This window comes from Choloepus didactylus, chromosome 1, assembly GCF_015220235.1.
Source record: "Choloepus didactylus isolate mChoDid1 chromosome 1, mChoDid1.pri, whole genome shotgun sequence".
Taxonomy (NCBI): domain Eukaryota; kingdom Metazoa; phylum Chordata; class Mammalia; order Pilosa; family Megalonychidae; genus Choloepus; species Choloepus didactylus.
This window is the reverse complement of record NC_051307.1, coordinates 249,786,833-249,811,645: the sequence shown is the minus strand read 5'-3', so window position 1 is coordinate 249,811,645 and position 24,813 is coordinate 249,786,833. Positions and strand designations below refer to the sequence as shown.

Genomic DNA, 24,813 nt, shown 5'->3' with positions numbered 1-24,813 from the left:
ATAGACTACATATCTTTTCCTTTTGGTCATTCCCCTTTTAAATTTATGTAAGGAAATCATGACAAAGCTTCTTATTCAATAAAGACAAAGCAATCATTTTTCCTTTATGGATTTTGCATTTGTACTGCTACTTAAGGCTTAAAATGTACAGGGGTCCTATTTGGAATGATGGAAATATTTTGGTAACAGATGGTGGTGATGGTAGTAGCACAACACTGTGAATGTAGTTAGCAGCTTTGAGATGTATCTCTGAATTGATAAAAGGGGAAATGTTAAATTGTATATAGAGTAACAGAATAAAATTTGATTAAAAAAGCCATGGAACTACACTACACAGTGAATCCTCAACCATGTTCTATAGTTACTAGCACAATTATAAAAGTGTGCTGTCATCAGTTGTAGCAGATGTTCCATATCAATGTAAAGTGTTAACAGTAGAGTGGTATATGGGAATCCTGTATTTAATGCATGATTTTTCTGTAAACCCACAAACTCTCTAATAAAGAAAAAAAAAGCACTTCCCACAACCAGATCGCAAAAATACCTGTGCTTTTCTGGTATGAAGCTTTACTTTAAATTATTTTGGCCTCTTCAAAATACATACTGATGTTTGACATGAAATTTAAAAAAAAAAAAAAAAAAGACAGGGCTTGTCCCCTCCTCAGTCCAATTCTGCAGTTGAAAAATAGGATATGGACTGAGAGTATCAAGAGAGGATAAAATCCAACAGTTGCCATGGTCCTGCCACTTCTTCCCAAGGGCAGTTTTCTGAGCATGTGACCCACCCATCTACAAGCTCTTTTAGGAAAGGCTGGTGGTGGGACCCCATTGCCCATGGGCTGCTGGGGGCCCCAGATGCCCAGATGTGGACTTACAGCAGTGGAGAGTCGAGACGCCAGAGTCATTTCCAGGTTCCCCTTCAGGCCCACCAGGGGAGGCACCAATGTCAAAAGGTCTTTCACCTCCACGAACACAGGCCAGTGCTGGTAGTGAAAGAATAAGGAGATGAATCCAAATGCACATATCTCAGCAAGATACTTCTCAATCCCTATAAAATGAAGAAGACTAAGTTGTTCCTTAAATTGCTTTAAAGTAAAAGCAAAATAATGATGAAGCTGTCAAATTTTCATACCACTAATGAATCAGCATTAGCAGCCTCAAGCAAATCCCTTTCTTTCTCTGGTCCTTAGAAGTTAAGATAACCCCTCCTTGCTCCTCAAATTTACATCCAAGTCATCATAAATGTTCCAAATTCTACCCAGAAAATATCTCTTCATTTGTTTCCCACTCTCAATCTGTACTGCCACCGCCCTTTTCAGCAACACCTTGAAGATATCTATGGCAGGAGGAAGAAATCAATCAGAAATGGTTCTTGCACTCGGGGGTGGGTGGGTTCTGAATTATGTCCATAGCTTCCCAGCACCCCCCTGCTGCCTCAAGCCTCACCCACCAGTGGATCCTTGACACTGCTCTCAGGGTTGAGCTTTATTACACATGTCAAGTAGCCAATTATGAACTTTCATGGTTAAAGTACACTTTATAGACAATTAGAGTGTTTCTTGGTATTTTTTTTTACAATTGCTGTTAGAGTATGTGTGCAATTGACTTTACTGACCTCATTCTTTGATTGAATGTCTCCATGGAAACAATCAAAGAATTACAATCTAATCAACACTAATATGTCTGCACATACAAGATTGCATCAAAGATAATGGCATTTTGGGGGACATAATACATTCAAACTGGCATAGCGGGGCTTAGAGGAGAGTGTAGAAATGAAGCTTATCAGTAAAGATAAAAAGAGAGAAAAAATAAGACATGACAAGTAAAAGCCAAATGCGCTGGTTTGTATATTTATGTCCCCCAGAAAAAGCCATATTCTTTACTGCATTCTTGTGGGGGCAGACATATTAGTGTGGATTGGGTTGGAACCTATTGGTTCAGTGTCCATGGAGATTTAACCCACCCAACTGTAGGTGGTAACTCTGACTGGATAATTTCCATGGAGGTGTGGCCCTGCCCATTCAACATGGGCCTTGTTTAGTTTACTGGAGCGCTATATAAGCTCAGCCAGAAGGAGCTCATAGCCAGCTGAAGCTGAGACAGACATTCTGAAGACGGCCATTGGAAGCTGATGCAGACATTTTGGAGAACCCCATTTTGAAATGCAACCTAGGAGCAAGCAGATGCCAGCCACGTGCCTTCCCAGCTAACAGAGGCTTTCCAGATGCCAATGGCCTTTCTCCAGTGAAGGCACCCTTTGCTGATGGACACTTTATGGCCTTAAGACTATAACTGTATAACCAAATAAACCCCCTTTTATAAAAGCCAATCCATTTCTGGTGTTTTGCATTCTGTAGCATTAGCAAACTAGAACACCAAAGGATAAAATGGTTGAAGTACAGCCTTTACAGTAATTACACTGAATGTTAATGGATTAAATTCCCAATTCAAAAGACACCAATTAGCAGAATGGGTAAAAGAATATATAATCCATCTATATGCTATTTACAAGAGACTCATTTTAGACCCAAGATACAAATAGGTTGAAAATGAAAGCCTGGAAAGAGACTCCACACAAGCAGTAATCAAAAAAGAGTAGGGGTAGCTGTACTAATATCCAACAAAATAGACTTTAAATGCAAAAATGTTATGCGACAAAGGACATTATATATTAATAAAAGGGGCAAATTCACCAAGAAGAAACAACAATCATAAATACCTACTCACCTGTGCCAGTTTGAATGTATTATGTCCCCCAAAACGCCATTACCTTTGATGTAATCTTGTGTGGGCAGATGTATTAGTGTTGATCGGATTGTAATTCTTTGATTGAGTGTTTCCATCGAGATTCGACCCACCCAACTGTAGGTGATAACTCTGATTGGATAATTTCCATGGAGGTGTGACCCTGCCAATTCAGTGTGGGCCTTGATTAGTTCACTGGAGCCTATAAAAGCTCAAACAGAAGGAATGAGCTTGCTATAGCAAAGAGGGACACTTTGAAGAATGCACAGGAGCTGAGAGAGGAACTGCAAATTGAACATTTTGAAGATGGCCATTGAAAGCAGACTTTTGCTCTGGAGAAGCTAACAGAGGACAAAACATCCCAAGAGCAACACTGAAGAACGCACAGAAGCTGAGAGAGAAGCTGGAACACAGTCTGGGATCAGCAGATGCCAGCCACGTGCCTTCCCAGCTAACAGAGGTTTTTGGACGCCATTGGCCATCCTTCAGGGAAGGTACCCTTTGTTGATGTGTTACCTTGGACACTTTATGACCTTAAGACTATAACTGTATAGCCAAATAAACTCCCTTTATAAAAGCCAGTCCATTTCTGGTGTTTTGCAAAGGGGCAGCATTAGCAAACCAGAGCAACACCTAATCAAGGTGCCCCAAAGTACATGAGGCAAACAATGGCAAACTGAAGAGAGCAATAATGTCTCTACAACAACAGATGGAGACTTCAATACATGATTTTCATCAATAGATAGAACATCTAGATAGAGAACCAACATGGAAACAAAGAACTTGAATAATATGATAAATAAAATAAACTTAACAGACATATACAAAACGTTGTACCCCAGAACAGCAGTATATACATTCTTCTCAAGTACTCATGGACCATTCTCCAAGATAGACGGCATGCTGAGTCGCAAAACAAGTCTCAGTAAACTTAAAATGACTGAAATTAAACAATTTCAATTTCTCTGATGATAAGGAATGAAGTTGGGAATCAATAACAGAGAACTAAAAAATTCACAAATATATGGATGTTAAACACACACTCTTAATATGTGGATCAAAGAAGAAACTGCAAGACAATTCTGTAAATATCTCGAGATGAATGAAATGAGAACACAACATATCAAAACTTATGGTATGCAGTGAAGGCAGTGCTGAGGGAGAAATTTCTAGCCGTAAAGGCTTATATTAAAAAGAAAGAAAGAACTCAGATCAAAGACCTAACTGAACACCTGAAGGAACTAGAAAAAGAAAAGCAAACTAATCCTCAAGTAAGAAGAGGAAAGGAATACAATTACAGCAGAAATAAATGAAATTGAGAGCAACAACAAACATGGCCTCAATAAAACAAAAAGTTGGTTCCTTGAGAAGATCAATAAAATTGATAAACCCTTAGCTAGCCTAACAATGTAAAAAGAGAGATGAAAATAAATAAAATCAGAAATGAGAAGGGGGGTCATTAACACTGACCCCATAGAAATAAAAAGATAAGAGGATGCTATGAACAACTGTATGCCAACAAATCAGAAAACTTAGATGAAATGGACAATTTCCTAGAAACACATGAACAACCTACACAGACTCAAGATGAAATAGGAGGAAGACTTCAGGAAGATGGTGGAATAGGAGAGGCAGAGCAAACCTCCTCTGTGAAAAAAAATGAAAATAAAAATAAAAAAAATAAAACAATATATTAGACAAAGGGCAGAAAGCAGGCAGAATAGCAGCTCAGGGTGCGACCAGCCAGAGAGGGACCTCTACAACACATGGTGGGGACTTGGATGAAAAAGTGGAGACACTGTATCTGAAAGGACGCAGTGAGTTTATACAATTGGGCCAGCTGCCAAGCAGGGAAGGGACTGGCTATGCACACCCTGTGCACCCATCTCAGCAGTTGGCTGGGGAGATAGCACTTCACAGTCCCAAGGCTGAGGGCTCCCAGGAGGGAACTTGTGGTGACTGCATTTACTCTGCCTCCATGCAAGCCTACAGTATGCACAGGTGAGAGGTGGGGAGAAGTGAGGGTGCCACATGAAAGCACCAGGAGCCATTCCCCAGCCCCAAAGGCTCACAGGTGCACAGCGGACAGGGACTGTAGCACAGTTGAGGTGGAGGGTGAGATGTACAGTCCCACAGCCCAAGGTGTTCCACTCTGAGGCCCAGGAAACTTCACTGGACCCACTGTGCCCTTGAGTGGACTCCCTGCAGAACTGTACAGGGCCTACCCCCCACCCACTGGGTTGGCAGTCCCCACTGCACAAAGAGAACTGATGCACTCATTGGATTTCCACCTGATTTGGACCCCAGAGTATGCACACACAAATTTGGGGGAAAGCTAGCTTGAGGATGAGAGGTGGCTCAAGAGGGCCATCTACTGGGAAGACAGGGAAAGTACACTCCAGCAAGCTGTAACTCTGCCAAATTATAGATACATGTTCGAATGATCATACATATCCCCAAATTACCTTAACAAGATAAGCAAATGCCTCAAAGCCAACAGAAAATCACAAAGCAAATGAAGACCTAATAGATATGGACAAATCAAATGACTAAGTTCATATGAAGACCTAGTAGATATGGACAAATCAAATGACTAAGTTATAAAGCTGGAGGAGACAAAGAACCTAGAGCAATTAATAAAAGAAGTCTATACAAATCTCCAAAACAACTTCAATGGGTTGGCTATAGACATAAAGGACATAAAGGAGACTTTAGAAGAGCATAAAGAAGAATTTGAAAGAGTAATGAAAAAAATAGATCTTATGGAAATAAAAATCATTGTAGCTCAAATTAAACATACCCTAGCAACACACAACAGCAAATTTGAAGAGGCAGAAGAAAAAATAGTGAATTAGAGGACATACAACTGAATGCAAATAAACAAAAAAACAAATGGTGAAAAAAATTGAAAAATTTGAAATGGATCTCAGGGAAATGAAGGACAGCATGAAGCACACAAATATAAGAATCATTGGTGTCCCAGAAGGAGAAGAGAAAAGTAAAGGGCTAGTAAAAGTATTTGAGGACATAGTTGGGGAAAACCTCCCAACCCTTAAAAATGATATAAATATGCAAATAAAGGAAGCCGAATGAACAACAAATAAAATAAATCCAAATAAACCCACTCCGAGACACATACTGATCAGATTATCAAATTCTGAAGAGGAGAAAGTCCCAAAAGCAGAAAGAGAGAAGTGACTCACCACGTACAAGGGAAACAACATAAGACTAAGTACTGACCACTCAGCAGGCACCATGGAGGTGAGAATGAAGTGGTACAACATATTTAAGAATCTGAAAGAGGAAAACTGCCACCAAGAATTCTTTATCCAGCAAAGCTCTCCTTCAAAATTGAGGGAGAGTTTAAAATTTTCACAGACAAACAAATGCTGAGAGAATCTGTTAACAAGAGACATGCCCTGCAAGAAATACTAAAGGGAGCTCTACTGGCTGAGAAAAAAAGAAAGGAAAAAGAGTTCTGGAGAAGGGCACAGAACTGAAGTATTAGTAAGGGTAACTTAAAGGAAAAAAAGGGAGGGGGGAATAAATCTGACAACTAGAAACCAAAGAATAAGATGGCTGGTTCAAGAACTGCTTTCACAGAAAGAACTTTGAATGTAAATGGATTAAACCTATCAATTAAAAGATCCAGACTGGCAGAATGGATTAAAGACCATGACCTATGGATTCAATGTTTACAAGAGACTCATCTTAGACCCAGTGACACAAAGAGATTAAAAGTGGAAGGATGGAAAAAAAATATTCCATGCAAGCTGTAGCAAAAAGAAAACAGGGGTAGCTATACTATCATCAGATGAAATAGACTTTACATGCAAAGATGTCATAAGGGACAATTCATCAAGAAGAAATAACAATAATAAATGTTATGTACACAATCAAGGAGCTCCAAAGTACAGATGACAAACATTGGCTAAACTGAAGGGAGCAACAGACATGTCTATAATAATATTGGGAGACTTCAATACACCACACTCTTCTATAGGTAGAACAACTAGATAGAGGACCAAGAAAGAAATTAAGAACCTAACCAATGTAATAAATGCATAAGACTTAACAGACATATATAGAGTCAAAATTACCAGGGTATACATTCTTATCTAGCACTCATGGAACATTTTCCAGGACAGATCATATTCTATGGCACAAAACAAGTCTTAATAAATTTAAAAAGATTGAAATTACTAAAGCACATCCTCTGACCATAATGGAATGCAACTAGAAATCAATAACCACAAAGAACCAGATCTTTCACAAATATGTGGAGGTTAAACAACACACTCCTAGAACAACCACTGGGTCAAACAAGAAAATGCAAGAAAAATCAGTAAATATCTAGAGATGAATGAAAATGAGAGCACAACATCAAAACCTATGGGATGCAGTGGAAGCAGTGCTGAGAGGGAAATTTATAGCTCTAAATGCATATATCAAAAAGTTCCTTTTAAAATGAGTTACTGACACATAACAACAACATGGATGAATCTCAAATAAGAGCTGAGTGAAAAACACCAGGCAGAAAAAGAACACATAACCTATGACTTAGTTTATATAAAACTTCAGAAAATACAAACTACTGTATAATGACAGAAAACAGATTAGACATTGCCTGGGGATAGGACAAGGGATGGGAAAAAAGGATTATAAAGGGAGCACGGGGTTGTGGTGATGGGTTTGTGGGTGTATAAGTGTCAAAATTTATCAAATTGTATGCCTTAAAAGTGTTCAGTTTATTGTATGTGAATTAAATAATAATAAACTATTTTAAGAAAAGACCAAAAAAAAAAAAAAAAAAGGACCTTTTAGTCCTTCGTAAGAGCTACAACCAAAGACCTAACTGAACAACTGATGAGGCTAGGGAATGATCAGCAAACTAACAGTAAAGCAAGTAGAAAAAAAGAAATAACAAAGATTAAAGCAGAAATAAATGATCTGGAAAACAACAACAACAAAAATAGAGAATAAATAAAACCCAAAGTTGGTTCTTTCAGAAGATCAACAAGATTGACAATCTCTTAGCTAGACTGACAAAGTCAAAAAAGACAAACAAAATCAGAAATGAGAGTGGGGTCATTGCTATGGATCCCAAAGAAATTTTGAAAATCACAAGAAAATACTATGAGCAACTGTATGTCAACAAACTACACAACTTAGAGGAAATGAACAAATTCCTGGAGACACATGAATGACCTAAAATGACTGGAGAAGAAATAGAAGACCTCAACAAACCAATCACAAGCAAAGAGATCCAATCAGTCATCAAAAAGCTTCTTACAAATTAAAGCCCAGGGCCAGACGGCTTCACAGGGGAATTTTACCAAACTTTTCAAAAAGAACTGACGCTATGCTCAAACTCTTTCAAAAAATTGAAGAAAAAGGAACACTACCTAAATCATTTTATGAAGCTAATGTCATTCTAATACCAAAACCAGATAAACATACTACAAGAAAGGAAAACTACAGGCTAATCTCCCTATGAATATACATGCAAAAATTCTCAACAAAATAATTACAAATCGAATCCAAAGGCACATTAAAAGAATCATATACCATGACCAAGTGGGGTTCATTCCAGGCATGGCAGGATGGTTCAACATAAGAAAATCAATCAATGTAATACAACTCATTAACAAATCAGAAGGGAAAAATCAAATCATCATCTCGATAGACACTGAAAAAGCATTCAACAAAATTCAGCATCCCTTTTTGATAAAAACACTTCAAAAGTTAGGAATTGACGGAAACTACCTCAGTACGATAAACAGCACACCTGAAAAATCCACAGCCAGCTACTCAACAATGAGAGACTGAAAGCCTTCCCACTAAGATCAGGAGAAAGACAGAGATGCCTGCTGTTACCACTATTACTCAATATTATGCTGGAAGTTCTAGCCAGAGCAATTTGCCAAGGCAAATAAATAAAAGGCAACCAGATAGAGGCGGGGCAAGATGGCAGACTGGTGAGCTGTATGTTTTAGTTACTCCTCCAGGAAAGTAGGTAAAAAGCCAGGAACTGCGTGGACTGGACACCACAGAGCAATCTGTCTTTGGGCATACTTCATACAACACTCATGAAAACGTGGAACTGCTGAGATCACCGAAATCTGTAAGTTTTTGCGGCCAGGGGACCCGCGCCCCTCCCTGCCAGGCTCAGTCCCGGGGGAGGAGGGGCTGTCAGCTCCAGGAAGGAGAAGGGAGAATTGCAGTGGCTGCTCTCATCGGAAACTCATTCTACTGATTCAAACTCCAACCATAGATAGACTGAGGCCAGACACCAGAGACTCTGAGAGCAGCCAGCCCAGCAGAGAGGAGACGGGCATAGAAGGAAAACAACACGAGAAGCTCCAAAGTAAAAGCAGAGGATTTTTGGAGTTCTGGTGAACACAGAAAGGGGAAGGGCGGAGATCAGGCCTTGAGGCGCATATGCAAATCCCGAAGCAAGGCTGATCTCTCTGCCCAGGGCACCTTTCCTTAATGGCCCTGGTTGCTTTGTCTATTAGCATTTCAATAACCCATTAGATCTCTGAGGAGGGCCGTTTTTTTTTTTTGTTTTTTTTTTTTTTAAATCCTTTTTGCTTTTTCTAAAACAATTACTCTAAGAAGCTCAATACAGAAAGCTTCAAAGAATTGAAATTTGGGCATGTCAAGTCAAGAGCAGAAATAAGAGAGCTCTGAGACAAAAGGCAATAATCCAGTGGCTGAGAAAATTCACTAAACAACACAACTTCCCAAGAAAAGGGGGGTGTCCGCTCACAGCCACCATCCTGGTGGACAGGAAACACTCCTGCCCATCGCCAGCCCCATAGCCCAGAGCTGACCCAGACAACCCAGTGTGACGGAAGTGCTTCAAATAACAGGCACACACCACAAAACTGGGCGTGGACATTAGCCTTCCCTGCAACCTCAGCTGAATGTCCCAGAGCTGGGAAGGGGGAGCAGTGTGAATTAACAGAGCCCCATTCAGCCATCATTTGAGCAGACTGGGAGCCTCCCAACACAGCCCAGCAGCCCAGAACTGCCCTGGGGGGACGGCACTCACCTGTGACATAGCACAGTCATCCCTCAACAGAGGACCCGGGGTGCACAGCCTGGAAGAGGGGCCCACTTGCAAGTCTCAGGAGCCATACGCCAATACCAAAGACTTGTGGGTCAGTGGCAGAGACAAACTGTGGCAGGACTGAACTGAAGGATTAGACTATTGCAGTAGCTTTAAAACTCTAGGATCATCAGGGAGATTTGATTGTTAGGGCCACCCCCCCTCCCCGACTGCCCAGAAACACGCCCCACATACAGGGCAGGCAACACCAACTACACACGCAAGCTTGGGACACCAATTGGGCCCCACAAGACTCACTCCCCCACTCACCAAAAAGGCTAAGCAGGGGAGATCTGGCTTGTGGAGAACAGGTGGCTCGTGGACGCCACCTGCTGGTTAGTTAGAGAAAGTGTACTCCACGAAGCTGTAGATCTGATAAATTAGAGATAAGGACTTCAACTGGTCTACAAACCCTAAAAGAACCCTATCAAGGACAGCAAATGCCACGAGGCCAAAAACAACAGAAAATTATAAAGCATATGAAAAAACCAGACGATATGGATAACCCAAGCCCAAGCACCCAAATCAAAAGACCAGAAGAGACACACCTAGAGCAGCTACTCAAAGAACTAAAGATGAACAATGAGACCCTAGTACGGGATATGAAGGAAATCAAGAAGACCCTAGAAGAGCATAAAGAAGACATTGCAAGACTAAATAAAAAAATGGATGATCTTATGGAAATTAAAGAAACTGTTGACCAAATTAAAAAGATTCTGGACACTCATAGTACAAGACTAGAGGAAGTTGAACAACGAATCAGTGACCTGGAAGATGACAGAATGGAAAATGAAAGCATAAAAGAAAGAATGGGGAAAAAAATTGAAAAACTCGAAATGGACCTCAGGGATATGATAGATAATATGAAGCGTCCGAATATAAGACTCATTGGTGTCCCAGAAGGGGAAGAAAAGGGTAAAGGTCTAGGAAGAGTATTCAAAGAAATTGTTGGGGAAAACTTCCCAAATCTTCTAAACAACATAAATACACAAATCATAAATGCTCAGCGAACTCCAAATAGAATAAATCCAAAAAAACCCACTCCGAGACATATACTGATCACACTGTCAAACATAGAAGAGAAGGAGCAAGTTCTGAAAGCAGCAAGAGAAAAGCAATTCACCACATACAAAGGAAACAGCATAAGACTAAGTAGTGACTACTCAGCAGCCACCATGGAGGCGAGAAGGCAATGGCACGATATATTTAAAATTCTGAGAGAGAGGAATTTCCAGCCAAGAATACTTTATCCAGCAAAGCTCTCCTTCAAATTTGAGGGAGAGCTTAAATTTTTCACAGACAAACAAATGCTGAGAGAATTTGCTAACAAGAGACCTGCCCTACTGGAGATACTAAAGGGAGCCCTACAGACAGAGAAACAAAGACAGGACAGAGAGACTTGGAGAAAGGTTCAGTACTAAAGAGATTCGGTATGGGTACAATAAAGGATATTAATAGAGAGAGGGAAAAATATGGCAAACATAATCCAAAGGATAAGATGGCCGATTCAAGAAATGCCTTCACGGTTTTAACGTTGAATGTAAATGGATTAAACTCCCCAATTAAAAGATATAGATTCGCAGAATGGATCAAAAAAAATGAACCATCAATATGTTGCATACAAGAGACTCATCTTAGACACAGGGACACAAAGAAATTGAAAGTGAAAGGATGGAAAAAAATATTTCATGCAAGCTACAGCCAAAAGAAAGCAGGTGTAGCAATATTAATCTCAGATAAAATAGACTTCAAATGCAGGGATGTTTTGAGAGACAAAGAAGGCCACTACATACTAATAAAAGGGGCAATTCAGCAAGAAGAAATAACAATCGTAAATGTCTATGCACCCAATCAAGGTGCCACAAAATACATGAGAGAAACATTGGCAAAACTAAAGGAAGCAATTGATGTTTCCACAATAATTGTGGGAGACTTCAACACATCACTCTCTCCTATAGATAGATCAACCAGACAGAAGACCAATAAGGAAATTGAAAACCTAAACAATCTGATAAATGAATTAGATTTAACAGACATCTACAGGACATTACATCCCAAATCACCAGGATACACATACTTTTCTAGTGCTCACGGAACTTTCTCCAGAATAGATCATATGCTGGGACATAAAACAAGCCTCAATAAATTTAAAAAGATTGAAATCATTCAAAGCACATTCTCTGACCACAATGGAATACAATTAGAAGTCAATAACCATCAGAGACTTCGAAAATTCACAAATACCTGGAGGTTAAACAACACACTCCTAAACAATCAGTGGGTTAAAGAAGAAATAGCAAGAGAAATTGCTAAATATATAGAGACGAATGAAAATGAGAACACAACATACCAAAACCTATGGGATGCAGCAAAAGCAGTGCTAAGGGGGAAATTTATAGCACTAAACGCATATATTAAAAAGGAAGAAAGAGCCAAAATCAAAGAACTAATGGATCAACTGAAGAAGCTAGAAAATGAACAGCAAACCAATCCTAAACCAAGTAGAAGAAAAGAAATAACAAGGATTAAAGCAGAAATAAATGACATAGAGAACAAAAAAACAATAGAAAGGATAAATATCACCAAAAGTTGGTTCTTTGAGAAGATCAACAAGATTGACAAGCCCCTAGCTAGACTGACAAAATCAAAAAGAGAGAAGACCCATATAAACAAAATAATGAATGAAAAAGGTGACATAACTGCAGATCCTGAAGAAATTAAAAAAATTATAAGAGGATATTATGAACAACTGTATGGCAACAAACTGGATAATGTAGAAGAAATGGACAATTTCCTGGAAACATATGAACAACCTAGACTGACCAGAGAAGAAATAGAAGACCTCAACCAACCCATCACAAGCAAAGAGATCCAATCAGTCATCAAAAATCTTCCCACAAATAAATGCCCAGGGCCAGATGGCTTCACAGGGGAATTCTACCAAACTTTCCAGAAAGAACTGACACCAATCTTACTCAAACTCTTTCAAAACATTGAAAAAAATGGAACACTACCTAACTCATTTTATGAAGCTAACATCAATCTAATACCAAAACCAGGCAAAGATGCTACAAAAAAGGAAAACTACCGGCCAATCTCCCTAATGAATATAGATGCAAAAATCCTCAACAAAATACTTGCAAATCGAATCCAAAGACACATTAAAAAAATCATACACCATGACCAAGTGGGGTTCATTCCAGGCATGCAAGGATGGTTCAACATCAGAAAAACAATCAATGTATTACAACACATTAAAAACTCGAAAGGGAAAAATCAATTGATCATCTCAATAGATGCTGAAAAAGCATTTGACAAAATCCAACATCCCTTTTTGATAAAAACACTTCAAAAGGTAGGAATTGAAGGAAACTTCCTCAACATGATAAAGAGCATATATGAAAAACCCACAGCCAGCATAGTACTCAATGGTGAGAGACTGAAAGCCTTCCCTCTAAGATCAGGAACAAGACAAGGATGCCCGCTGTCACCACTGTTATTCAACATTGTGCTGGAAGTGCTAGCCAGGGCAATCCGGCAAGACAAAGAAATAAAAGGCATCCAAATTGGAAAAGAAGAAGTAAAACTGTCATTGTTTGCAGATGATACGATCTTATATCTAGAAAACCCTGAGAAATCAACGATACACCTACTAGAGCTAATAAACAAATTTAGCAAAGTAGCGGGATACAAGATTAATGCACATAAGTCAGTAATGTTTCTATATGCTAGAAATGAACAAACTGAAGGGACACTCAAGAAAAAGATACCATTTTCAATAGCAACTAAAAAAATCAAGTACCTAGGAATCAACTTAACCAAAGATGTAAAAGACCTATACAAAGAAAACTACATAACTCTACTAAAAGAAATAGAAGGGGACCTTAAAAGATGGAAAAATATTCCATGTTCATGGATAGGAAGGCTAAATGTCATTAAGATGTCAATTCTACCCAAACTCATCTACAGATTCAATGCAATCCCAATCAAAATTCCAACAACCTACTTTGCAGACTTGGAAAAGCTAGTTATCAAATTTATTTGGAAAGGGAAGATGCCTCGAATTGCTAAAGACACTCTAAAAAAGAAAAACGAAGTGGGAGGACTTACACTCCCTGACTTTGAAGCTTATTATAAAGCCACAGTTGCCAAGACAGCATGGTACTGGCACAAAGATAGACATATAGATCAATGGAATCGAATTGAGAATTCAGAGATAGACCCTCAGATCTATGGCCGACTGATCTTTGATAAGGCCCCCAAAGTCACCGAACTGAGCCATAATGGTCTTTTCAACAAATGGGGCTGGGAGAGTTGGATATCCATATCCAAAAGAATGAAAGAGGACCCCCACCTCACCCCCTACACAAAAATTAACTCAAAATGGACCAAAGATCTCAATATAAAAGAAAGTACCATAAAACTCCTAGAAGATAATGTAGGAAACATCTTCAAGACCTTGTATTAGGAGGCCACTTCCTAGACTTTACACCCAAAGCACAAGCAACAAAAGAGAAAATAGATAAATGGGAACTCCTCAAGCTTAGAAGTTTCTGCACCTCAAAGGAATTTCTCAAAAAGGTAAAGAGGCAGCCAACTCAATGGGAAAAAATTTTTGGAAACCATGTATCTGACAAAAGACTGATATCTTGCATATACAAAGAAATCCTACAACTCAATGACAATAGTACAGACAGCCCAATTATAAAATGGGCAAAAGATATGAAAAGACAGTTCTCTGAAGAGGAAATACAAATGACCAAGAAACACATGAAAAAATGTTCAGCTTCACTAGCTATTAGAGAGATGCAAATTAAGACCACAATGAGATACCATCTAACACCGGTTAGAATGGCTGCCATTAAACAAACAGGAAACTACAAATGCTGGAGGGGATGTGGAGAAATTGGAACTCTTATTCATTGTTGGTGGGACTGTATAATGGTTCAGCCACTCTGGAAGTCAGTCTGGCAGTTCCTTAGAAAACTAGATATAGAGCTACCATTCGATCCAGCGATTGCACTCCTCGGTATATACCCGGAAGATCGGAAAGCAGTGACACGAACAGATATCTGCACGCCAATGTTCATAGCAGCATTATTCACAATTGCCAAGAGATGGAAACAACCCAAATGTCCTTCAACAGATGAGTGGATAAATAAAATGTGGTATATACACACGATGGAATACTACGCGGCAGTAAGAAGGAACGATCTGGTGAAACATATGACAACATGGATGAACCTTGAAGACATAATGCTGAGCGAAATAAGCCAGGCACAAAAAGAGAAATATTATATGCTACCACTAATGTGAACTTTGAAAAATGTAAAACAAATGGTTTATAATGTAGAATGTAGGGGAACTAGCAGTAGAGAGCAATTAAGGAAGGGGGAACAATAATCCAGGAAGAACAGATAAGCTATTTAACGTTCTGGGGATGCCCAGAAATGACTATGGTCTGTTAATTTCTGATGGTTGTAGTAGGAACAAGTTCACTGAAATGTTGCTATATTATGTAACTTTCTTGGGGTAAAGTAGGAACATGTTGGAAGTTAAGCAGTTATCTTAGGTTAGTTGTCTTTTTCTTACTCCCTTGCTATGGTCTCTTTGAAATGCTCTTTTATTGTATGTTTGTTTTCTTTTTAACTTTTTTTTTCATACAGGTGATTTGAAAAAAGAAGGGAAAGTTAAAAAAAAAAAAAAGAAAAAAGACAAACAAGGGGAAAAAAAAAAAAAAAAGATGTAGTGCCCCCTTGAGGAGCCTGTGGAGAATGCAGGGGTATTCGCCTACCCCACCTCCATGGTTGCTAACATGACCACAGACATAGGGGACTGGTGGTTTGATGGGTTGAGCCCTCTACCATAAGTTTTACCCTTGGGAAGACGGTTGCTGCAAAGGAGAGGCTAGGCCTCCCTGTATTTGTGCCTAAGAGTCTCCTCCTGAATGCCTCTTTGTTGGTCAGATGTGGCCCTCTCTCTCTGGCTAAGCCAACTTGAAAGGTGAAATCACTGCCCTCCCCCCTACGTGGGATCAGACACCCAGGGAAGTGAATCTCCCTGGCAACGTGGAATATGACTCCCAGGGAGGAATGTAGACCTGGCACCGTGGGACGGAGAACATCTTCTTGACCAAAAGGGGGATGTGAAAGGAAATGAAATAAGCTTCAGTGGCAGAGAGATTCCAAAAGGAGCCGAGAGGTCACTCTGGTGGGTACTCTTATGCACACTTTAGACAACCCTTTTTAGGTTCTAAAGAATTGGGGTAGCTGGTGGTGGATACCTGAAACTATCAAACTACAACCCAGAACCCATGAATCTCGAAGACAGTTGTATAAAAATGTAGCTTATGAGGGGTGACAATGGGATTGGGAAAGCCATAAGGACCAAACACCACTTTGTCTAGTTTATGGATGGATGTGTAGAAAAGTAGGGGAGGGAAACAGACAGACAAAGGTACCCAGTGTTCTTTTTTACTTCAATTGCTCTTTTTCACTCTAATTATTATTCTTGTTATTTTTGTGTGTGTGCTAATGAAGGTGTCAGGGATTGATTTAGGTGATGAATGTACAACTATGTAATGGTACTGTAAACAATCGAAAGTACAATTTGTTTTGTATGACTGCGTGGTATGTGAATATATCTCAATAAAATGATGATTTAAAAAAAAAAAAAAAAAAAAAAAAAAAAAAAAAAAAAAAGGCAACCAAACTGGAAAGGAAGAAGTAAAACTGTCATTATTTGCAGATGATACGATCTTATATTTGGTAAATCCTGAGAAATCCATGACAAAGCTAATTGACCTAATAAACAAATTCAGCAGACTGACAATATACAAGATTAATGCAAATAAGTCAGTTATGTTCCTTTACACTAGTGTGCTGGTTTGAATCTATTACATCTCAGACAAAAGCCATGTTCTTTAATGCACTCTTTTGAGGGCAGACTTTTTAGTGTTTTAATTAGGGTGGAACCTTTTGATCGAATCTTTCCATATAGGTGAGAATTTTGATTAGATCAAAATGATTAGATCATTTCCATGGAGGTGTGAACCTGCCCATTCCAGGTGGGTCTTAATTAGATCACTGGAGTCCTTTAAGAGAGCTCACAGGGAGAAGGAGCTCAGAGAAGCAGAGACATTTTGAAGACAAGCTAAGAGTTTGCCCCCAGGAGAAGCTAAGAGCCAACACAGACTCAGAAACTTAGACACACTGGGAGATGCAGACAGAAGGAAGTTCAGAGGTGCTAAACTAAGAAATGAAGCCCAGAGTTTGCCATGGAGGAGGTAAGAGAGGACTTCCAGATGCTTAGAGAGAAACATCCCAGGAGAACCAAGCAGAGAGCTGAAAGAAGCTAAGAGAGACAAAATTCCAGAGACATTTTGGAGAAAGTCAATTTGAAACCAGAACCTAAGGGCAAAGGACCAGCAGATGCCAGCCATGTGCCTTCCAACTGAGAGAGGTGTTCTGGATGCCATCAGCCTTTCTTCAGTAAAGGTAGCCTCCTGGTGATGCCTTACTTTTATAGCCTTAAAACGATAAACTTGTAACATAATAAATCCCCTTTATAAAAGCCAATCCATTTCTGGTATTTTGCATAATGACAACTCTAGCAAGCCAGAACAAGTAATGGCCTAACTGAAGAAGCAATCAAGATAAAAATGCCACTCAATTAGCAACTAAAAAAAAAAAACAAAAATAAAGTACCTAGGAACAAACTTAACCAAGGATGAAAAAGACGACTACACAGAAAATTACAAAATGTTACTAAAACAAATCAAAGAGGACCTAATTACATGGAAAGAAATTCCATGTTCATGGATAGGATGGCTAAACATAGTTAAGATGTCAATTCTACCCAAACTGACCTACAGATTCAATGCAATTCCAATCAAAATTCTAAAAACATATTTCAGACTTGGAAAAGCTAGGTACAGAATTTATTTGGAAGGGAAAGGGGACCCCAATTTCCAAAAATATTCTAAAAAAGAACAAAGTGAGAGGACTTACACCTCCTGGCTTTAAAGCCTATTATAGGGGGATTCCAGAAGATGGCGGATTAGCAGAGACAGGGCAAAAAATGTCTCCATGGAAAATACTAGATAAAAGACAGAAAGTGATCCAGAGCACCAGTTCCAGCAAGGCATCAGCTAGACAAAGTCTGCTAGATCCATGGGGACCACATACTTGGTGAAACCGGGAGTCTGTATTCTAAAATGAGTGAGTGAGCCTGCTGGAGAACCAGCAGCCACACCGTGGTCTGGGGAAACTGTGGATTGGCGTTTGAAGTCACATTAGTTTTTAAAAACCCAAAAGTGGCTGTGGATCCGGCAGCAAGAGCCATACAGTGAAGTGTGGAGGGAGCTGCTTCCCCACAACCTGTGGGCATGCCTCAATATCTGGCATGGACAATAGCCTTTTGCCTACCCACAGCTAATTGTCTCAGAGCTAGGAAGGCAGAGGTCAGTGAATAAGGGGAAAATAACCACACCCCATACAGCCATCTTGCCGGTGGGCTGGGAATGCTCCTGCTCGGCACCTGGTGCCACAGCCCAGAGCTGTGCCACACAACCCAGCATGGCAGGAAGTGTTTCCAGCAACACACACACATGTCCCAACAGCTGGCATAGATGATAGCCTTATGCACATCCACAGCTAATTATCTCAGACCCAGAAAGGCGGACGTCAGTGAAAAAGGGGAAAATAACCACGCTGCATACAGCCAACTTCCCAGCAGGCTGGGAACGCTCCTGCCCAGTGCCTGGCACCGCAGTCCAGAGCTGTGCTACATGACCCAGCATGATGGGAAGTATTTCCACCAACATGCGCACATGCCCCAAGAGCTGACATGGACGATAGCCTTTCACACATTCACAGCTAATTGTCCCAGAGCTAGGAAGGCAGAGGTGTGTGAAAAGGGGGAAATAAACATGCTGCATTAAGCAATCCTTTCAGTGAGCAGGGAATGGCCTACACAGCCCCATGGATCAGGAATTCCCTAGGGAGGCTGTGCTCACTTGTGAGGTAGCAAAGTCTTCCCCCAACAGAGGCCCTGGAAAGGCACAGCTTGGAAGAGGGACCCAATGGGAAGACCAAGGGACCATACACCAATACCAAGGACTTGTGGGTCAGCAGCAGAGACAAACTGTTGTGAGTCTGAACTGAAGGTTCAGACTCCTGCAACAGCTTTAAATCTCCAGGAACACCTGGGAGATTTGAATATTAAAGAGACCCTCCCTTCCTAACCACTCAAGACACACTCCTTGCATTCAGGGCAGGCAGCACCAACTATAACAGAAACTTGATGCACCAACTGGACCCCCACAAGATTCAGACCCCCACTCACCACAAAGACAAAGCTGGGGAGAACTGGCTTGAGGGAAATAGGTGGCTCACGGGATGCCACCTGCTGTATATTTAGAGAAAGTGTACTCCACACCAAGCTGTAGATCTGAAAAATTAGAGATAATTGCTCTAATAAGCCTACATATCCTAAAAGAACCCTATCAACTTAAGCAAATGCCAAGAGGCCAAAAACAAGAGAAAATTTTAAAGCATATGAAGAAACTAGATATGGATAACCCAAACCCAAACCCAAACACCCAAATCAAAAGATGAGAGAAGACACAGTATTTGGAACAATTAATCAAAGAACTGAAAACAAACAACAAGAGCATGCCACAGGATATAAAGGACATGAAGACCCTAGAAGAGCATAAAGAAGAAACAGCAAGAGTACACAAAAAAATAGATGATCTTATGGAAATAAAAGAAACTGTCAACCAAATTTAAAAGATTCTGGATACTCACAGTACTAGATTAGAGGAAGGTGAACAGCAAATCAGCAACCTCGAAGAGGACAGAATGGAAAGTGAAAGAACAAAAGAAAGAATGTGGAAAAAAATTGAAAAAATCAAAATGGACCTCAGGGATATGATGGACAACATAAAACGTCAAAATATAAGAGTCATTGATGCTCCAGAAGGGCAAGAAAATGGTAAAGGTCTAGGGAAAGTATTCAAATAAATTGTTGGGAAAAACCTCCCAAACCTTCTAAACAACACAAATACACAAATCATACATGCCCAACAAATTCCAATTAAACCCACTCCAAGACATATTCTGATCCGACTGTCAAATGCTGAAGAGAAGGAGCAAGTTCTGAAAGCAGCAAGAGAAAAGCAACTCAGCACTTACAAAGGAAATGACATAAGACTAAGTAGTGACTACTCAGCAGCCACCATGGAAGCAAGAAGGCAGTGGCATAACATAATTAAAATTCTGAAAGAGAAAAACTGCCAACCAAGAATTCTTTATCCAGCAAAGCTCTCCTTCAAATTTGAGGGAGAGCTTAAATTATTCACAGACAAATGCTGAGAGAATTTGCTAACAAGAGACCTGCCCTACTTCGGCTACTAAAGGGAGACCTACCAAGAGAGAAACAAAGAAAGGAGAGAGAGAGATGGGGAAAGGTTCAGTACTAAAGAGATTCAGTATGGGTAGGTTAAAGGACATTAACAGAGAAAGGGAAAAAATATATCTGACAACCATAAACCAAAGGAGAGGATGGCAGATTCAAGAAATGCCTTCACAGCAATAACGTTGAATGTAAAAGGATTAAACTCCCCAGTTAAAAGATAGATTGGCAGTATAGATAAAAAAATAAGAACCATCAATATGTTGCATACAAGAGACTCATCTTAGACACAGGGACATGAAGAAATTGAAAGTGAAAGGACGGAAAAAAATATTTCATGCAAGCTACAGCCAAAAGAAAGCAGGAGTAGCAATATTAATCTCAGATAAAACAGACTTTAAATGCAAAGATGCTATGAGAGACAAAGAAGGCCACTACACACTAATAAAAGGGACAATTGAACAAGAAGAAATAACCATCATAAATGTTTATGCACCCAATCAAGGTGCCCCAAAATACACGAGACAAACACTGGCAAAACTAAAGGAAGCAATTGACGTTTCCACGATAATTGTGGGAGACTTCAGTACTATCACTTTCTCCTATACATAGATCAACCAGACAGAAGACCAATAAGGAAATTGAAAACGTAAACAATCTGATGAATGAATTTGAATTAACAGACATATATAGAACATTATATCCCAAATCAACAGGATAAACATTCTTCTCTAGTGGTCATGGAACCTACTCTAGAATAGATCATATGCTGGGACATAAAACAAGCCTCAATAAATTTAAAAAAATTGAAATTATTCAAAGCACATTCTCTGCCCACAATGGAATACAATTAGAAGTCAATAACCGTCAGAGACTTAGAAAATTCAAAAATACCTGGAGGTTAAACAACACACTCCTAAACAATCAGTGGGTTAAAGAAGAAATAGCAAAAGAAATTGCTAAATATATAGAGATGAATGAAAATGAGAACACAACATATCAAAACATATGCGATGCAGCAAATGCAGAACTGAGGGGGAAATTTATAGCTCTAAATGCACAAATGAGAAAGGAAGAAAGAGCTAAAATCAAAGAACTAACGGAACAACTGAAGAAGCTAGAGAATGAACAGCAAACCAATCCCAAACCAAGTAGAAGGAAAGAAATAACAAGGATTAAAGCAGATATAAATGACATAGAGAACAAAAAAACAATAGAGAGAATAAATAACACCAAAAGTTGGTTGAGAAGATCAACAAGCTTGACAAGCCCCTAGCTAGACTGACAAAATCAAAAAGTGAGAAGACCCAAATAAACAAAATAATGAATGAGAGAGGTAACATTACTGTGGATCCCCCCAAAATTTTAAAAATTATAAGAGGATACTATGAATAACTGTATGCCAACAAACTAGGTGATACAGAGGAAATGGAAAGTTTCCTGGAAACATATGAATAACCTAGACTGACCAGAGAAGAAATAGAAGACCTCAAACAACCAATCATAAGCAAAGAGATCCAATCAGTCATCAAAAAGCTTCCCATAAATAAATGCCCAGGACCAGGTGGCGTCACAGGGGAATTCTACCAAACTTTCCAAAAAGAACTGACACCAATCTTACTTAAAGTCTTTCAAAACATTGAGGAAAATGGAACACTACCTAACACATTTTATGAAGCTAACATCACCGTAATACCAAAGCCAGGCAAAGATGCTACAAGAAAGGAAAACTACAGGCCAATGTCCCTAATGAATATAGATGCAAAAATTCTCAACAAAATACTTGCAAATCAAATCCAAAGACACATTAAAAAAATCATACACCATGACCAAGTGGTGTTCATTCTAAGCATGGCAGGATGGTTCAACATAAGAAAATCAATCAATGTATTACAACACATTAACAAATCAAAAGAGAAAAATCAAATGATCACCTCCATAGATGTTGAAAAAGCATTTGACAAAATCCAGCATCCCTTCTTGATAAAAACATTTCAAAAGGTAGGAATTGAAGGAAACTTCCTCAATATGACAGAGAGCATATACGAAAAAACCACAGCCAGCATAGTACTCAATGGTGGGAGACTGAAAGCCTTCCCTCTAAGGTCAGGAATGAGACAAGGATGCCCGCTGTCACCACTGTTATACAACATTGTGCTAGAAGTGCTAGACAGGGCAATCTGGCAAGACAAAGAAATAAAATGCATCCAAATTGGAAAGGAAGAAGTAAAACTGTAATTATTTGCAGATGATATGATATTATATCTGGAAAACCCTGAGAAATCGATGATACAGCTACTAGAGCTAATAAACAAATTTAGCAAAGTAGTGGGATACAAGATTAATGCACATAATTCATTTCTATACACTAGAAATGTCTGAAGTGAAGAGACACTCAAGAAAAAGATACCACTTTCAGTATCAACTAACAAAATCAACTACATAGGAATAAACTTAACCAAAGATGTAAAAGACCTATACAAAGACAACTACATAACTTTACTAAAATAAATAGAAAGGGACCTTAAAAGACGGAAAAATATTCCATGTTCATGGATAGGAAGGCTAAATATCACTAAGAAGTCAATTCTACCCAAATTCATCTACAGATTCAATGCAATCCCAATCAAAATTCCAACAATGTACTTTGCAGGCCTGGAAAAGCTAGTTATCAAATTTATTTGGACAGGGAAGATGCCTTCAATTGCTAAACACATTCTAAAAAAGAAAAGTGAAGTGGGAGGACTTACAATCCCTGACTTTGAAGCTTATTATAAAACCACAGTAGCCAAAACAGCATGGTATTGGCACAAAGATAGACATATTGATCAATGGAATCAAATTGAGAATTAAGAGATAGACCCCCAGGTCTCTGGTCGACTGATCTTTGATAAGGCCCCCAAAGCCAAGGAACTGGGACATAACAGTCTTTTCAACGAATGGGGCTGGGAGAGTTGGATATCTATATCCAAAAGAATGAAAGAGGACCCCTACCTCACACCCTACACAAAAATCAATTCAAAATGGGTTAAAGACCTCAACATAAGGGACAGTACCATAAAACTCCTAGAAGATATTGTAGGGAAACATCTTCAAGACCTTGTATTAGGAGGTCACTTCCTAGACCTTACACCCAAAGCACAAGCAACAAAGGAAAAAATAGATAAATGGGGACTCCACAAACTTAGAAGTCTCTGTACCTCAAAGGAATTTGTCAAAAAGGTAAAGAGGCAGCCAACACAATGGGAAAAAATTTTTGGAAACCATGTCTCTGACAAAAGACTGATATCTTGCATATGTAAAGAAATCCTACAACTCAATGACAATAGTACAGACAGCCCAATTATAAAATGGGCAAAAGATATGAAAAGACAGTTCTCTGGAAACACAAATGGCAAGAAAACATGAAACAAGAAAACATGAAACAAGAAAACATGAAAAAATGTTCAGCTTCACCAGCTATTAGAGAGATGCAAATTAAGACCACAATGAGATACCATCTCACACCGATTAGAATGGCTGCCATCAAACAAACAGGAAACCACAAATGCTGGAGAGGATGTGGAGAAATTGGAACTCTTATTCATTGTTGGTGGGACTGTATAATGGTTCAGCCACTCTGGAAGACAGTCTGGCAGTTCCTTAGAAAACTAGATATAGAGTTACCCTTCGATCCAGCAATTGCACATCTTGGTGTATACCCAGAAGATCTGAAAGCAGTGACACGAACAGACATCTGCATGCCCATGTTCATAGCAGCAATAGTCATAATGGCCAAGAGATGGAAACAACCCAAATGTCCTTCAACAGATGAGTGGATAAATAAAATGTGGTATATACACATGATGGTATAGCACGTGGCAGTAAGAAGGAACAATGTTCTGAAACATTATGACAGCATGGATGAACCTTGCAGACATAATGCTGAGCAAAATAAGCCAGGCAGAAAAAGAGAAATATTATATGCTACCACCAATGTGAACATTGAAAAATGTAAAATAAATGGTTTATAATGCAGAATGTAGGAGACCTATCGATAGATAGCAATTAGTGAAGGGAGAATGATAATCTAATAAGAAAAGGTAAGTTATTGTGGGTAAATTTAATGTTCTGGGAGTGCCCAGGAATGACTATGGTTTGTTAATTTCTGGTGGGTACTGTAGGAAGAAGTTCACAGAAATGCTATTATCTTAGGTTATCTGTCTTTCTTATTCTTTTGCTGGGTTATAGTCTGTATATTTTCTTGGGGTAGAGCAGGAACATGTTGGAAGTAATGTAGTTATTTTAGGTTAGGTGTCTTTTTCTTATTCCCTTGTTTTGGTTTGTTTGAAAAGTTTTTTTATTGTACGGTTTTTTTAATAATTCAATTTTATTGAGATATATTTACATACCATATAGTCATACAAAGTATACAATCAGTTGTTCACAGTACCATCATATAGTTGTGTGTCCATCACCAAAATTAATTTTTGAACATTTTCATTACCATACACACAAAAGTAATAAGAATAAAAATTAAAGTGAAAAAGAACAAT

The 24,813-nt window shown here is 39.1% G+C and overlaps 1 protein-coding gene across 8 annotated transcripts in view; it reads right to left on the bottom strand.

Moving 5' to 3' along the window:
- SLC41A3 (solute carrier family 41 member 3) overlaps positions 1 to 24,813 on the bottom strand; it is a 124,597-nt gene that overhangs the window by 44,220 nt on the left and 55,564 nt on the right. For 7 of the 8 annotated variants that reach the window (XM_037803558.1, XM_037803564.1, XM_037803556.1 and 4 more), the window contains one exon: positions 876 to 983. In XM_037803558.1, coding sequence (XP_037659486.1) covers positions 876 to 983 — 108 coding nt within the window. Of the gene's footprint in view, positions 1 to 875; positions 1,049 to 24,813 lie in introns of all 8 variants that reach the window. The other variant, XM_037803566.1, reaches the window with a different exon arrangement.